At 37.4% G+C, this 18,072-nt stretch overlaps 2 protein-coding genes and 1 long non-coding RNA gene across 3 annotated transcripts in view; all 3 read right to left on the bottom strand.

Annotated features, from left to right (window-relative positions):
* Window positions 1-18,072, bottom strand: part of LOC143451750 (uncharacterized) — a 55,589-nt gene that overhangs the window by 26,744 nt on the left and 10,773 nt on the right. The window lies entirely within an intron of this gene.
* On the bottom strand, window positions 34-978 carry LOC143451447 (uncharacterized). Its single transcript, XM_076952019.1, has one exon. The coding sequence runs from the start codon at window positions 886-888 to the stop codon at window positions 112-114; it is 777 nt and encodes a 258-aa protein (XP_076808134.1). The 5' UTR covers window positions 889-978; the 3' UTR covers window positions 34-111.
* On the bottom strand, window positions 5,429-8,321 carry LOC143452749 (hepatic lectin-like). Its single transcript, XM_076953826.1, has 4 exons — window positions 7,341-8,321; window positions 6,916-6,969; window positions 6,584-6,812; window positions 5,429-5,986 (listed from the first exon to the last, which is right to left on the bottom strand). The coding sequence occupies exons 1-4, from the start codon at window positions 7,612-7,614 to the stop codon at window positions 5,719-5,721; spliced, it is 825 nt and encodes a 274-aa protein (XP_076809941.1). The 5' UTR covers window positions 7,615-8,321; the 3' UTR covers window positions 5,429-5,718.

Here is an 18,072-nt window from a genome sequence, read left to right as displayed (position 1 = left end):
ACTGACACTATAAACAAGAACAACAACTTGAAGAAAAAAAATTGAAAAACATTTAGGCCTCCCCTAAATATCTGATAATGGCGTAAGTCAATGAGACAACAAAGAAGGTCTCTAGGCGTAATCCATGGGATTAGCAGGAGCGTCATTTCCCTCTGGTGGTATTTCGAGCTTCTGAATCATGCGAATACATTTGAGTGCTTCTCCAGTTTTCTTGTGTAATATGCCCTGGTCCTCAATTTCTGGTTCGCTTTCCGTGTCGCGTTCTTCACCCTCCTCGTATTCAACATCCGAGAGTGATTCACCACAATACACAGGATTAAAATCTTCATCATCATCCGAATTATATTCTTCCATGTCTGCGTCAACCACATTCCGATAGTCGACAAAAGCACATTTCTGTTCTTTTTGTTGTGCTTGTGGTGCTTCACTAGTGTTGGTAGTTTTGTCATCATTTTCTTTGTTTTCATCACATACATCACTTTCCACAGCAGAGTCTGAATCCTGGGAGTCCAGTTCTTTCATTCTTTTAAGATATTCCTGGCGTTTGGCTTCAACATCGTCAAACTTTAACTTTAGCAACTTGGTATCACCGTTTGAGAGCTCCTGGATCGTAAATCCTGTCTCTTCATCACCACTCGACTCCTCATCTTCATCCAGAGCCTCATTAGCATCAATATCAGGTTCATAGTTTTCAGTATCTGAAGCTTCATCCAATTCAATTTCATCATCAGCTGAAGATATTTCTTCACTTTCGTCCTCATCATATTTATCAGGAATAGTGAATTGCTCTTTCGGTTTGGAGTCATCAACAGGTGGATCAAGTTGCACTTTAACTGTGTCACAATCTCCCAACTCCGTTTGCATTTTGTTTGCAGAGTCAGTTTCCATAGTGCATTTATAAGAAGTTTAAATTATTTTTAAAATTGTGAATGATATACTGATGATTATGATGATCTACTATAAAAATAAGTTTCAAAAGAAAAAAAAATACATATATTATCAAAATAATTCACTTAACAAGCATCCCTTACGTAATTAACCTACCATCGCTAATACTACCAACACTTAACATACCAATCACAACTGGGGATAAAACTTAAAACAGACATGTTGTATACATTATTCGTCACCAGATTGGAAATTTTGTGAAGTAAACGTCGCAATTTGCAAAAAAAATGTCCAGATCAGCTACCAAGTGTTACTGCAGAATGCAGATCATTTCTAATGATTCATCATAATATTTAGCAATGTTCCGAAAAGTATATATATGTATGTAAGACTCTTGAGAGTCCATAGTGGAAAATGTTACATATATATGCAATTTAAACAAATCATACAATCATCATTGAGGATAAAGATTACCATACCAGTGAATCATCCCATTAGTCTCGACCAGGGCTTCTCAAAATTTTTAGTTCTGCGACCCCATTTTATAAACAAAAAATATATAGGACTCTTCAATGGGTAACTTACACATTAAAGATATGAAAACAATAAATGTCTAATTATACACCTCAAGTGATGTTTATGTCTCTAGCAAAATCACACTAATTCACACAATTCAACAAAGTACAGTAGCTGTAGCCTACAGTAGTAAAACAACCGCGTATTGGAAACAGCAAAGTGAATAAAAAATTAACAAAAAACAATTCAAATTATTAAAAATGAATTTGTTTCTAGAAGCCAAAATTACATTTTGCGACCCCAAACGAGGTGGTGACCCACAGTTTGAGAAGCCCTCATCTAGGCCACATCTTTTCACGCATGAAATTTTGTCGAAAAATGCCATGTTTCACCCAAGCTGCAAGGCATGGTATTTTTTGACAGGATCTCAGGTGCACATGACAGCCAAAGTCAGCGTAAACGTGTGCAGGATGTCTAAAATCGAGGTCACCGGGATGTAAAATGGATACGTACTATGTACATTTAACAGTCTGCAATGAAGATTAACATAAACACAAAGCTTGGAGGCCCTTTCTCCCGCGGTAAAACAAAAAAAATTCAGGTGCACCAAGCACAATCTGGATGGTACAGTCGCATGCTTTCCACTATGTCATGTATATTTCCACCACTAAGTGGAAAGCACAGCAGTTTTCAAGAAATTTTGCGTCCAAAGAAACAAAGTTTTGCATGTTTCTGGTTGAAACAGCTAAGCCTCGATTCTTTGTCTATTTATTGTAAACTGGCTCTACTTGATAGTATGGCAGCTTTGGTTGAAAACTCGTGTGTGCATAGACGCCAATTTTAGAGAAACCACATGCACTGACTGACGTTTCAAATTTTTGTTTATTTATTATATATTGTCGTTCAAGTTTAAACCAATCTTTCTTTGTTTATTTAGGGTTATAAACCGGTGTACAGAAGAAAGGGCTCAAATTACACTTTGATGAACTTCGTGGATGCATGGTGCCACATCATGCAACTCATTGTTGAAGATAGGCAGTTAGGAGGATTGGTAGGCAACCTACCTGTCCTCCCCCTACAAGCCTATGCAAAAATTCGATTAAAGCTATTTAGGGTTTAACTGAAGTTACCGATTTCGATTAGAACGTTGATTTCGGTTAGGCTAGGCCTACTTTTAGGTAAAACAATTAAATTAGGTTAACTATAGAAACCATGAAAAATAGCTTTGAATGTGCAATATTTCCGGTGACATAGGCCGAATGACATCCTGTCCAATATGCTATAAACTGCATGGCGTTTCAGATTGGAAGGTTAAGTTAATGTTTGCATTTTTTAGGGGATAGGCTACAAGGCTTTTGGTAAGTTCGTACCGTAACTCGTCCGTCGTGTTTTTTTTCAAGAACTTCAGCTAAATGAAGAAAAAAAACGGACAGATTACAACTGTCAAGAAACCCATATTGGAAAGTGTGGCACCTTCACGCACGAAATTCATTAACATGCACTCCGAATATTTTACTCATCACGCCGATTTATAATAGATAAACCAAAAAAATTAGTTGTTTCAACGGTAATTTATTATAAACAAACATGAAATGATGCTTAAGTGCACGCCATCACGTCAGAATTTTCATGTTTGCACGCACGATTTCTCGTCGAAAACTGCCGTTCCTTCCAGTCGGGAAAAAAACTAGGGTACAGTACGGAGTCTAGAATCTTGATCCAAAAATCACTCTATGTTAAGTTACCGCTTTCCGCGCGATTTCTTTCTACTGAGTACTGATTGACAGAAAATGCCAAAGCTTTCAAAGACATCTCAGAAGTAATTACAAAAACGTCAAAGAAATAATTTTTTGCCTCAAATAGATAGCACGTGCGATTTGTTACGGAGTCAAAGAATGTTACATTTGTTAAAGAAAATAGATTAATATTGGTGTTTTTAAAATTTTAATCTTTTAAAATTTATGATATAACTTCATTGGTGCATGTTCGTATAGCAGTGATGTAACCAAATTTTCCTAATGAAATCAAAGACAACAATGTTGGTTAAAAGACTGTTTGCGTGCCTGCTGTGTCCACAACCTACAAGAAGTAACTCTTTTTTACAAAAGCTTTTGGTAATTGCATAGTAAAAAAGGAAGATAGGCCTTCTCCACAACCCAGGATCAATAAGCGAACCACTGACCGGATAGGGCAATATTTACGTTTCAATATTAAAAAACTTTCTAATAAATAAATACTGTAGTTTGGTTTATTGCTTGGCAGACTGCTTGAGAAGTAGTCGACTTCACATTTAATCATACAAAACGGCAGTGTATGGCCGATGATCTTTGGTGGTTTGAGATGTTGTTGCATCAAAGGTGATCTCAATGTCATTGAGGCCGGGTAGAAAAACGTTTGACACTTAATTGCAGATATACAAATCCACACAATGACATAGCCTATGTCTATTAACTGATTTTTTATATTGCCAATGTGAATGTTGAATGGTACACACAAAGAGAGGAGGTCCGTACATCTCTGTCTCAATCTGACTCACTGCGATAAAAAGCTTATGCACATGTATGCATATAATAGCTTAGATGTAAATTTATGTTAATTATAGCCCTTGTTCACAAAATTTAAATGTAAATTTTATTTTAGTTATAAACATATTTGTTTTTAATCTTGTCACAAAAAAAACTTAACAGCAACAACGGATAATAAAAACATATTTAAGTCCACTGCCACTTTCAGAAGTCATTTTTGTGCTATATATGGCAACCACAATTGTGTTTAGCAGCGGGCAAAGCTTGGCATAAATTTGGCACAACCAGTAGCCTACCCGAAAATATGTCTTTAAATGGTATCTGCAACTGCGCCAACATTGGCCTATAAGTTAGTCAGAATAAATAAAGAGCAAATTAGGACCAACCACAACAAAGCATTATTGTACTAAACTTTTTATAACTTGAAGCGGTAAAACAGTAAAACTACATGAAAATTGAAAGAACACAAAATTGCATTTAGGCTCTTTATCTCTCCGGTCTTTACAGAATAAATGGCGATTTTTTTGCACACAAGTTGGTCTCTAATGTCTCATGGCAATTTTGATAGTGAATTGTAATAATTTAGTAATTGACGTTTTTAGTAAGCAATTGTGTGTTCTCTGACTAGGAAAAATGTGCATTTGAAGTATGCGCGTGCTGTGCTCGGTTGCTATACATAGCAGTCCAGTTTAACTAAGACACGTATCCGTGTAGTAGAGTAACATACTTTTCTAGTGCTTATAGTATACGCTTGGAGTCGTAACAGTCTAACCCTTAGACTGTTACGAATTTAGTAATGTTCTTGTTGACATAGTTATGTAACGTAAATGGTGTCCCCAAATTGCTAATGTTTGGAAAGGAAATTTTCTGTGACACATGGATGTATAGAACTGGTGGCCTTAGCTAAATAGCTACAGCAAAAGCGATAAATAGCATTGATCTTTGTTTAATCGTTCTTCTTGTAAAATCTCTCTTTAGGAAAATCGGGGGTTTATGAATGATAATTTGTTTTGATGTAATTACGACTACATTTTGAAATATAAGAATTTAGACTTTAGGATAGTTGTGCTGACTTAATGAAACAAGAAGAGATAGCATAAGCAACGGAGTTAAAAGTAAACTAGACAAAAGGAGTTCTAAACGAACAATTAAAGCCTTTGGCTTAATGCCATCAAAAAACATTAATATAGCCTCCGCCATCGCCACAATCTTGTCAACCAAGCAAAATTTTTGTAGTTCACATTCAGACCTATCTTCTGCTTCTTTTATAAAAATAGCAAAACCTAACAATTGCTAGGAAATTGTAAAGAGCCTTTTACCTCACCTAGAACCTAGACTCTCACCCCATTTTCTCTTAACTTATCTATAATTTCGTGACACAGTTCAAAATCCTGTGGCGATGTATGGGGCTATAATAATGTTTTTGGTTGACATAAAGTCAAAGGCTTTACTTGTTCGTTTAGAACTCCTTTTGTCTGTTTTACTTTTGACTCCGTTGCTTATGCTATCTCTTCTAGTTTATTACAATTCATTATTACAATCGCCATAATCCAATCACCATTTGGTCTGTTTCATGAGTCAGAGTACCAGCTATTTACAAGCATTGGCGCTTATAGCCTGCAGAAAGGTGAGCAATTGAGACAACTGTTGCCAATCATCGAATTGGTACAATGCGCACCATAATAAATCGACGGTTTGACTGATCGTTTGTTTGTCGACTCGTTAACAGTTTATCTTTGAGTTTTGCCTCACTGGAAACGTTACTTTCAGAGACAAGAGTTGTAAATTTTTAGCAGATGCTCGGAAGTTCTTTTTCACACAAAGCTTGCAAAGACGACGAACAAGGGACATCAACTGTTGCGATGTCTGTGTGTCCAGGCCAGTTGATTGCTCCACAGTCTTCGTTTCCAAAGTTGTTTGGCTCACCATCGGACCAGTTTGCATTCTCTGCGTTTGCCGGTTTATCGTCGTTCCAGACCCAATTTCCCTCTTCTGCGAGGTCAGTCAATCCAATCCACACTCTATTGGTGGATCGAAGGATCTCGTTGAACAGTTTTCTTTGTCATAAAAAATTCAGATATTTATGTTTGTAACGCTTGAACACTTCTGATAGGCCAACATTTCACTAAATATGCAAATTGATGTCAATTTCATGGAGCTAGGGCGGGGGCCTCCATGGAATATATTATAAGATATATATTAATTCGACTGGTTGGGCCTAAAACAAAAATAACAAATAACATTGGGCCCCGCGTTTGCTAAGACAGGCCCTAGCTCAGGGGCGGGCAACTTCTTCGGTCGGCGGGCCTGATATGAGAAAATGAAGTACTTGGCGGGCCGGATTCCTGAATAGATTGGTACGCAGCTTTGTCTTATTAATGTTCATGGTCGAAAATGTTTGCTCATAAATGTATGTAGACCCGAACAGAACAAGTAGATTTATGGCCATCTTTCTCAGGTTGGCAAACTTGGACTTATTCAGTGACGCAATACAGGGATTGCGGCAGAATGTGGCCGCAGGCCACATTATCATGTAAGACCGGAAACTGTCTGCGGGCCGCTCAAAATCCCGTCGCGGGCCGTATGTTGCCCACCCCTGCCCTAGCTGCATGGAGTTTTCAATAAAGCAAATATATCAAGCCATAAAAAATAACCTTCTTGTGGCAACGTCTCGCATCCCCACCACTGCCAAATCTCCACCGATGCGTTGGCAGTTTCTCCGGCTTGCGTGCCAGGCTTGCTGTGATGTGAACAGTCTATACTGATACCCGTTTGATGGCGCATACCATCCGGCGTTTGCGTTTGCTCTGCACAATTTTGAGATTTTGTTGCGGAGTGGACGTATTGTGTCAGTACTGAGATTTTCAATTTGCTTCTGTAAATCTGAAACAAAACAACGACGGCTTATAACTATTAAAAATACACGCAGTAATAAAGATTACAATTTTACAAAAAATGTTTACAGCCAGCGATATGAAGTGTTTACCTGACACATTCCGAAGAGCAGCGTTTAACTTTTCTTCCAAGTTGGCGATAAGGCCTTTAATAGAGGAAAAATGTTATGATTACGCGCAAAATACATATTCTTGCACACCACATTCTTAAAGAACCTACTATATATCGGCTTTTAAAGAGAATGGTGTAATCTGGTTTCCTTCTGTGTTTATACAAACGGTTTCGAGCTAACGATCCCTTCTCTCGGTTGCTAGTTTTAAAAAGGTCGTCTTTTGTTTTTACATAGTAGCCGCGGCTCTATTTCTTAATTATTAACTTCCTTTCTCAAAACTTAATAGTTTTTATCGTTGTTTTATTAATCTCATTATAATCTTTATAGGGTCACGATTCGCCCTTAAAGTGAGATTTGAATCTGGTATTATCCTGCATTTTCCGTAACAAATTTTCATTAGTCACCTTGCAGACGGTCAGTTTCTTCCATGGCTGGCCCACCAGAATCTCCTTTCGACCCCTTTTCTCCAACATCACCCTTTTCACCGGACGTTCCCCGTTTTCCAGGGTATCCAGGAGGGCCTCGGACAGCAGATGGCGTTTCTGCAGTTGCCTGGTTGACCATACTTGTGAATAATTCATTTTCCTTTTTACAGTATGTTAGACAGTCTTGTGCATTGACAGGACAAAATGTAGCAAACACAAGAAAGAACACTATCATTGCCGGTTTTAGCAACATTTTTCTCTAACGGAATAAGATTTTTTTAGTTAAATAAGGCAACTTGATGTATAAGTACAAGAATAAGGTTTGTTTGCAAGCGTTCATTTTGAAGATTTAAAGACCCCACGATGGCGCTGCTGAGTCGCGGGGTAAAAACCAATGTTGACTTATCTGATACATTCCTTTAAAAAGATTACCAAGCATCGTTTGTAACAACTATAGATCATCACACTTAACTGCAAAACAAAATTAGTAATTATGTACATTGCATAAAATAAAAGTATTAATAAAAAAGCATTTTCCATCAGGTATAAACAGAAGGCTATATAACTACTTACACACCAAGAAAAATAACCTACTTAGCTAAAGTACTAAATGGTTTACTGACACACCATTGCTACGGGATTTAATAACTCCAATTCATAAATAAATAAATGGATTTGACTCAGTACAAGAGGCAACCAAAACGGTTTTGATTACGTTACCTGGTCAATGGTAAAGTACCTGTGCAGCCGATACCTTAATTGAGAGATATTAATTCAAACTGTGTAATTAAAATCTTGTTATTTTAATTGACAGTTATTGTTAGTTACCTGTATTTGCCATTTTGTTAATTTCTAAATTCTTGTTCAGCGTAGCTTATCATTTTTAACTAAAACTCCAAGGGTTATAACCAACAACATAATACGCCACTACGCCTAATCATTAACAATTTTTAATTTTTACGCTGCTGTCCCATACTATACCATTCTGGTGTAGGCATATGTATGTGTTTTTGAGCTTAAGAGAGCCCTTGGGCTAAACAACGAAAAACGCCAAACAAACATAAAGCTATCACTTTCTTCGACAATGAACTTATCAACGTTTCTCGTACTTTATAAAAGCATCAAGCCATGTTAGTGGCCTAAGGTCAGTTTCATTATAGATTAAATATGCGGCTTGCTGATACCGTTTGCCATATGGTCGCGGAGAAAACTTTGTCGGCGCGGTTGTGACGAGTGCATAGATGTTATATCGCTATCACAAGAAAGCGGTATCGTGCTATATACCGATGATCAACTTGATATATTGTATTATTAATTTGTGTTGGTAAAATGCCGGTGATTCATAAAACGTTTCATAAATAATTACATAGTAACAATATCATAATAAAAATTTCAAATGACAATAACAGCACAAAACTCGTTTGACATCCGTTTCATCTGTCAATCAAAGGCAGGTGATTTGGCATATCATGTTTTGATTCTCTTGTGCAAGTATTTCCTCAAACCTAGATTTTGCTTTTATATCTACAAAAGTGGTATTTTAAATAGGCCTCTATATACTTTGTTATTTAGTCTATGTTTAGGCAAGAGCAAAATATATAAATATAGCAGAGAAAAAGCCTTTCACCAACCGTAAGATTAGCCAATAAATAAATTTTGTGTAGATTGTTTGGCTTCAACAACACCTTAGTTTATTGTCAATATTAGTTTTCATTAGATGTTGGTTTTAAATCATACAAAATCTTGTTAAAACAGGTCCTTTGTTCCAAGAAAGGCACTAAACTTGAACAAATATCATCAATAGTCTGTGTCGTTTCCTAGCATAAAGGCTATATCCAAATGTATCTAATATACGAGGGGTGTATGAAAAATAATGAGCCTAACAAAGAAAATGTACAGGGTTTTATAGACTTTTTTAGATTTTTTATCCTCTTATGAATATTATTTTTTATCCTCTTATTAATCTCTTCAAGTTAAAATGTCTTTTTGTTGTTTCGCAGAGTGTTTAATTTAAACTGTGTTGGTGTTTGTCTTAACAATGGAAAAAAATGAGTATCGCCCTGTTATCAAATACCTTCTTTTGAAAGGGAAAACAGCATCTCAAATCCATAAAGATTTAAAAGATACTTTAGCAAACGATGCCCCTTCATAGGCTACAGTAAAATGCTGGGTGGCTGAATTTAAGCGATGTAGACAAAGTGTTGAAAATGAGCACAGGCAAGGGAAACCATCAACTGCCACCACCGAGGAAAACATCGACATTGTTCTTGATATGTTAATGGAAGATCGCCGATTGTCACGTCGTCAAGTAGCAGAGACGATCTACTGAAATATCTGAGGAAAAATATCCGTCAAAAAAGGCGAGGAATGCTTAGCAAGGGTGTCCTCGTCTACCACGACAATGCTCCTGCTCAAACGACGGTTGCCACGGCAACAATTCATGATTGTGGTTTCGAAATTATTCCTCACCCACCTTTATTCACCCGATCTTGCTTCCACCTATTTCCTAACATAATAAAGCTCTGGCTGGCTGACGTTTTGCCAATGATACGGAAGCTGATCATGAAAGCAGTGGAAGAGTTTCTGAACTCCCAAAGTGGAGAGTCATTTTCAAATGGGATAAAGCCACTCCAGCACCGGTGGAGCAAATGTGTTTCTCTTTTCGGAGACGGTGTTGAAAAACAAAAGCGCCCAAAGTTGTTTGTGTTGTATAATTTCTTGGAGGCCCATTACTTTTCATACACCCCTCGTATAACTCAAGCTTCACGAACAAGATCTGCCACCATCTGCTCACTGCATCAAAGACAGATGCCACTGAGTAAAGCCAACTTGCATTGCTGCTGTAATTTGCCAACGAACGGCAGTGAGAGTCGGCATAAATCTTTCGATCATTTCTCTTCACAGTGAGCTCTGTTTTTCAGTAATCAAATCACGGCTTGTTGGTAAAATATACCCGAAAAAGGCGCGTATGCAACACGAAATCATTGTTCTTCTATTCGAGTATTAGACTACCTGTACAATCTCGCTTAGACTACTCAAGTATTTTGTTTAAAAATAAATCTACTGTAAAAACTAAACAGTTGGTGGTAACTTTTATTCAAGTCAAACGAGGTTCTACCACAATAACGGGAGGAAAAGTGTACACGTGCCACCGTTTGTTTTAGGTCGATAACCTATGAAGGAGGCGTGTATGCTGAAATTTTGCAATTTCTTTGGACGTTCTACGTAATGGTTGTAAAAGTGTGTTACACCAATCAGAGGCCAGTATGGCAGGTAATGTTTTTCAGTGCGGAGATTACCCTAGCAAATGTCGCGTCAAAAACTTCGAGGTTGCATGTTTAGGTTAGCTTAAATTGTAGCTAAAAATTGATGAAATATGCTCATTTTGGCCCTAAATTGCAGTCTTGACTTTAAGATTCTATTGCAAGAGTTAAAGGTACGTTATTTTATTTGGATTTCATTAAATAATAGCCTAAGACATACAAAGTGACATGCAAAATTTCAAGGAACGTCGTTTGAGATTTTTCGATTAATTACATTTTTAGTAATTTCACTTTATATTAAAATAAAAAAAGAAATTACGCCTTTTTACATGCATTTACGGAGACCTGAAAATGTAAAGCAAGTTCGCCAACATTAAAGATATGCAATACTTTGACAGTTGACACATCTCCTTTTGGCACGTTTACTCGAAAAACGCTTGTTATATCTGTATTTGAACTGCTTCTTGCAGTGTGGCTATTACAGCAACACAGTCTATTACTTACTAACTGGAGACTTTAAACCAGGGGTTCCCAACCTTTTTATGTTCTCGTACCACTTAGCCACCACGGATTGTCAACACGTACCACTATTTTCAAAACAACTAATTTGATCCAATATTCGCACAGCAGCATTGTATTAATAACAACGACAGCAGGGAGCAAGATCGACAAAAGTAGCTTACTGAGTGCAGAGAATTTAGTACGGAAAGAAATAAAAGTGTTGTTCGCATATTTTAGCAACTCAAAATTAAATTGTTATACTACTATACTGTATATCGCATGCAACGGAGAGCTGCTCGCGTACCACCTGAAAAGCTCCCGCGTACCACCGGTTGGGAACCCCTGCTTTAAACAGTCTAAGAGACGTGGTGAACGAAAATCGTAACAAATCAGTAACTCTTTTTTCTGGAAATGGGCACTGTCGCTATCTAGCGGCCAGGGCCGCAAACGCTACTCGTTCAAATCAAATAAAAACCTACTCAAACTTCGACGGGCAACTTACGTGTAATTCACTCAATCGGATGTTTAACATTATTTTAATTGCATGACAATAATTACACAATTCAGAAAGATGAAGAAATCTTTAAAAAAATTGCAAAGGAAAGTGATTGGCTTTGGATGAAAAAATGGTGCAAATGTTTACAGAACACAAAAAAGAAACCTTAGAATCATACAAAATAACAATTAACGAACAATGAATTTTCAAGACCATGAGCGTTTAAGGTGGTGCAATCGATAGTATCACAGCAAGCGGACTGGAATAATCAATAAATATCTAAACGATGAATCATCAGTTCACTTGCAATCATAGTAAGTCATCATTTTTTATTGAGTTTATCTTGTTCGAATTTACATCATATTTTCTAGTCTATCTGATCAGGCTTAAATGCAAAGTTAAAATTAATGTACAAAGTGATGATGAAAATTAGAATATTATGTTACGAAATTTTGAAATTGATCAATAACATTGTAATACATTATGCATAAAAAGTAAGAAAGTTATTTATTAAAATCACAAAATGAATCTATATACTAGTTATATCATATCACTGAGTAGCAAAATGTTTGCTAAAATCTGTACAAATACTTTTTTTACTATATAACAAACACCTGTATTTCACACATGGGTAATTTGGTATCATCTGTGATTTCCCCATTAATTTTTTTGCTGCAAATATCGACAGCTATTTCGATACCACGAATCTTTCTTTCAACAAGTGGACAAAAATGTTTTTTGTGTAGTGACAGCACTTTCTCAAACGCCTCTAATGCTTTTACATAGTCGTCATCAGAATAATAGCAAACTGCTAGAGTTATATTGTTTTCTTGCACATCCTGAAGATGACAGGCTTTTAACTGACTGAATGCTTTTGAGGCCTCACAAACCTTCTTCGCAGCTTGCTTGTTGTTTTCGCTCAAATGCAAACACCTTGCTATTTCGGCCAAATTAGAAGCATAGAGCATTTTTGCAATTTCTTGAAACTCTTTGCTAAGGGACTCTGTGTTTTGCAACATCCCTTGAAGTTTTATGAAAGCACCCAATGCTTGCATGTAATCATTATCTAGGTGAAACACGTATTTGGCGTAAGATTCATGAACAATCCATTTATCATATCGAGAGGCACCTTTTGGAGGAGTTTCCATGTATTTTTTCAGCTCTGCTTTAATCTTTTCATCTTTGCATGATGCTGAAATCAAAGCTCTGGTTAGGTTAGCTAGTGATGTAATTTTGCCACTTGTTGATGAAGATTGATTCAGCAAAGACCTGCCAAGCTCCACTGCCTCGTCGTATGCACCCGAAAGGATCAATGCGCTGAGAACACGATGTTTATTGAAAGGATGAATCCTCTGTTCATGACGCCATTCTTGCAATGCTCTTCCCCACAGACCCAAGTTGTATAACATGTAGATGTCGTTGTCAGTGTCTGTAGCCATCATGTAGTAGCTGTTTTGGTTAATCATATCTTGCAAGCTCCACATCATTTTGTAATAATCGATGAGAACCCTTTCTCCAACACATTCTATTTGTTCTACCAAAATAGAATGCAAAGGGCCGTAGAAAGGTGGCTGCTTATCCCTGACAGTTCGCTTTCCATTGTTGCGACAAAGTTTGAGTCTCACTTCCAATGCAATAGACACGATGTAAGTAAGAGCATGAATACTTTCTTTGTCAATTATTTTTCGATCTGCCAGAATGTCTAAAATCTCATAACATGAACAAGGGGTGTGATAGATTGAATTGAACTGGCCTAGAGCAGTAATGAATAGAGTTGTACTTCGATGGACAACACGTCTGAGATCAAATGGGGTGTATACAGCAAGACTATCTAAGTATGTTCCAATGTCAAAGTTATCGAGATCGTCTTTAAGTATTAGTAACAAATCCTCATGCTTGAGCTTTTCTGACTTTTGCAAGTGATCGGTTACTCTATTTGAAAAGTCATCATAAACTGACCTGTCTCCAGCTACAAAGCGCGTGCTGGTGAGCAGATCTTTCAGACGTAATCCATTCTTTAATTCCACGTCCACATCCAGCAATTCCATCATCTCACTCACCGGTTTTATGAGGTCTTCCTTCCAGAGTTTGCACTTTGACCCGCCCTGTTTAGTGTGTGATGATGAACTATCACGTAAAGCCATTCCATCAAATGAAATACCAGCTGGTGTACAATCATCGTAAAACCGATCGTTCTCTTTGTTTTCACAGTCATTCAACGATGGAAGAGAAGCATCGGAAACCACTGTTTCTCCAAACCTTATTACAACCACATGAAAAAGATGAGAAAAGGATTGAAAGTAATGGAGAGCAAACTCATGTTGATCACCATTTTCATCAAAGTTTTGGAAGAATTCATCTTCAAGCAAAATAATGTGTTTGAAATCAGAATGTGTTGTCATCTCATTTCGACCAGCCTCTCCCACCCCTACAACTGCATATCGACATGGAACCTTTCCCATTAGAGTGGTACATGCGTCTGAAATGCCTCTCATGATAAAGGCGTATTTTGCTGCAATGTAATCTACAATCAACTTCACCCTTTCGGTCTTGCCTCTCTCCACTTCATGCAGCGACTCTTTGGGATAGTCAAATGGAATATGTCTAAGCACCTTGAGGGCACCATTTGTTTCTTCTCTCATGTTTTTAACGCTTTCACCAATAAACCTTTCAATATAAAGACTTATATCAAACGGATATGTGATTCCGTTAAGTCTAAGCACAAAATATTGAAGGTCTTTAAGGTTCCGTTTTACTTCTTCTATATTTGAAGGTTTCCGCACAAGTGATGCATTCAGCAAAATGGAGCTTTGAATAATTGACCACCGCAAGTCGATAAGAATTTGTGGTAAAACACTTTCGATTTCTGTCGAAACACGTGGAGAGAACAAATCTATCAAAGATGCCACATCCTTGGCAAAGAGTAGCCGCCAATAAAATTCTTCATACTTGCGTTTATAAATCATGCCAAGCTTGTGAAAAATACCAGCCGACAACTCCGTATTTTCTTCACCATCTACATTGCACTGTTGCCTTAAATTTTCACTTAAGTCTACCTCTTCTTTCCAGAATTCAAATAGAGTCGGGTCTTCCATTGTCATTAACTAGTGGTTCGTGGCAACTTACACAGAAAAAAGAGTATTCTGTCGCAAGCCAAGTAAAACAAAAGTAAACTAGTCACATCAGCTGGAAAGCAGCAATACAGGTAATAAGCAAACATACATACAAACTTTAAAAGTGTACCTAAAAACGTTAGCTGCTTAATGTGTAGTAGGCAGTAAATTAACTTTTTCAACTTTTATCACTAGGCCTACCAGCATAATTTACGGTCATGGTTAAAAAGGTAAACATGAGATATGAAAGTCAGTAGAGTCCCAAAGACATGCAGCTTTAACGGAATGATGTGATATTATAGTACGGTTTAGACTGTTCTTCCGCAGAAAAATACCTTTTGAAGTTTCTCTTTGAGTGTGAAATATTAAAAAATTTGGAAAGGTATTTTTAAAATTATGAGCTAGGAGTCTAGGGTTACCATATTTTCGTGGCCTAAAATCCGGACACTCTTTAGTGCCCACTAGCGGTTTTTAAAATGAGGTATGAAGACATTGTCTGTCAATATGACGTCACACTAGCAATGCCCTACTGTACCTTGACGGTGCGAACAAAACCCGCGGCCCACTTCGAAATCATTAAGCATTAAAGAAACGACAATTTCCTTGGTATTCTAATTTGGTCTGCAACAGACTTCTTGTTGCGCTATTTTTCTACTGCTTTCACTGCTTTATAATTTTCTTCATTGAATATACGCTCTTATCGTTTCAGACATGTTCTAAATTTTGCAATATCGACCAAGATATAAGGCCTTCAGCTACTAGCCCAGCTCCACTCATCCATGTATGATTATATCCCAAATAGAGCGCCGTATTGTCGTTTATGACGTAACAATCAAATTATTACCCGTAACGCAACAAACAATTTAAAAAAATTCCGGACATTTAAGCATATTTTAGCATTTCCCCCTGGACGCAGTTTGAACACTAAAATTCCGGACATGTCCGGGGAAATCCGGACGTATGGCAACCGTAGCATAGACCTGCCATATTCAGCAGTTTGGATCCTGTAAACTATAGCTAGGCCTAGCCTATACTGTACTGGTCGGTTGTATGACTAATGACAATGAAGTAATCTCCTACTGCAAGCCAACCACTTCACTTCACTTCACTTCAAAGCTCTACACTTCTACAGCTATTCGCCTAGCGTCCTAGCTTACGAAATATCGCCATGCTTACCTAGAAAGTACAAAGCGGTGATGAAAAATTAGGGGAATCCCAACCTGCATTGTGGCCTCTACTTGACGCCAATGTAGTATAACCGACATCTTGAATCTTGACGAAGGCATGTTGCATCAAAAGTCAAAACAATGGTAAAAATAAGCCCTAGCCAGGTCTTTAGCCTACGTCAGGATCAAAGAGGTCATCTTTCACATAGATAAAAATTATGGCTTGTATAAGTTGAAGTCTTTGTGGATATCAGAGATGTTGTAGGTTCTGTAGATTGAAATTAGACTTGTAGCGGCCGTTGGGTGTTTGTTTGGTTTGTCGCTGGTTGGCGCCCTCGGGACGTTCCCAGCATGTGTTGATTTCTGCACTGAACGTTCGTTTCACCACGCCAGTTCCGTTTCTTCAATGCTTGCGCACAGGACAGTTTTCGATTAAAGGCTTGAACTAAGATGGTTGTGTTTTAACCTTTAATATATGAGCGAAGCTAGCTTACAACTGAAACAGCAGCCTTCTGAGTCAGGAGTCAGCAACGGATTAACCTAACAACGTAACAGCTTTAGCCTTCGCCATAGACTTGATCTTAGAGAGGAAATTTGTTCTGTAGATCGAAGCCTAGGTTGATGTAGGTGAGATCATGGGTTGTGTAGAATGTAGATAGTCTGGATCGACGTCAGAGAGGTCATATTTCTGAAGGTTATATTATTGGTTGATATTGGACAAATTGTGAAAAATTATGACGTAACAATGAAATTAATACTCGTAACGCAACAAACAATTTTAAAAAATTCCGGACACTTTAGCATTTCCCCCCGGACGCAGTTTGAACGCTAAAATTCCGGACTTGTCCGGGGAAATCCGGACGTATGGCAACCGCATTGCAAGTGTAGCGGTTGCGATGATTAAGTCACGACTCACGAGTTGTTTTCGAGATGTTTGGAATTTAATTTGGGGATCTTGTAATTCAGTTGTTTACCAGACTTGAGTTTACCTTAATAACGTCAGATAATTTCCTCGATTGAACTTGTGTGCCACATATAAATACCGATGGTAATGTTTACAATCTTCCTTTTTTATGTGATCGATTTCACTGGTTACTACAGCGCTATGTAGCATTCAGTGAGCTTTGTCCGAAGGTGAAAGCCTTTGTGTCTGATAATAAATAAAAATGGGAACTTTATAATTTAGTAATTTGTATAGACAGAATTTAGCAACTAACAGCATAGTCACGCAATTTGAGAAATGAGAACTCATCCATCGAAGCAGAAGTAAAACAAGTTATCAACCATCTATCGTCCTCGCTCATATACAAACAATTACCGCCAGCATACGCGGTTCTTATGACAGATGAGTTTGTTGTGTAACACCTCACACGAGTAGTACACAAGCGAATTAAAATTTGTCATACGGTTATTCAATACTTCCTAATTTGTAGTTGGTTCGCGCTCTTAAACTACTCTGCATTTTGTGTAAAATTGCAGTATTTTAATCAAGGCATGTACGTTTGCTATTCATTCTAATACAGGGGTTCTTAACCTTTTTCTTTTCATTACCCACTTCCGCTACTTAATAAACCTATATTCCCCACATACTTTTAAAACTGACTGAAAAATCAAAATGAATCCTAGTGACCTGTGTGACATATCCCAAAGCACAATGGTATTTAACAAAAAGAACAATTTCAATGAGAAGAATAACATTAAAGAACGTTTACGTAGTTTCAAACAACGTCAATGCGATTTTTGTTCTTGCTTTTCAGCGACGATCGAGTCAATGTCAGGCTCTATTTTTGAGATTGCACAACGCAAATCTGATTCCAGATTTAACATTGTGTTTCGTTACCCACTTGAAATCCTCAAATTCCCTACTAGTGGGTAATTACCCACAGGTTAAGAACCCCTGTTCTAATATAACCAACCAAACATTCGCCAACCAACGAATTTATTATAATCAAATCATTGCCTTTGTAATATGTAGGCCTACCACAAATGCAAGGTTTAAGCAGCTTACTAATATGTAATAAGTAATAACCGTATTTTTTGGCAGACATTATAAAGTCACTCACTTTATAATGTCTGTCAAAAAATAGTGTGTGGACTGTGGAGTTTACACAGACATGCTGTGTATGCTATTATGAGTATGTAATGAAATGGTGGTTTATCGTTCCTTAGCCT

This window comes from Clavelina lepadiformis, chromosome 4, assembly GCF_947623445.1.
Source record: "Clavelina lepadiformis chromosome 4, kaClaLepa1.1, whole genome shotgun sequence".
Taxonomy (NCBI): domain Eukaryota; kingdom Metazoa; phylum Chordata; class Ascidiacea; order Aplousobranchia; family Clavelinidae; genus Clavelina; species Clavelina lepadiformis.
This window is presented reverse-complemented; position numbering and strand designations above follow the sequence as displayed.

Bases quoted from the DNA above. Each gene is read 5' to 3' on its own strand.
- LOC143451447 (XM_076952019.1), bottom strand. From the start codon at position 888: ATGGAAACTGACTCTGCAAACAAAATGCAAACGGAGTTGGGAGATTGT.
- LOC143452749 (XM_076953826.1), bottom strand. From the start codon at position 7,614: ATGTTGCTAAAACCGGCAATGATAGTGTTCTTTCTTGTGTTTGCTACA. The intron at 6,813-6,915 runs GTAAACACTTCA...GTTTTGTTTCAG, and splicing joins TGCTCTTCGGAATGTGTCAG to ATTTACAGAAGCAAATTGAA. The intron at 5,987-6,583 runs GTTATTTTTTAT...TTTATGACAAAG, and splicing joins CGAGACGTTGCCACAAGAAG to AAAACTGTTCAACGAGATCC.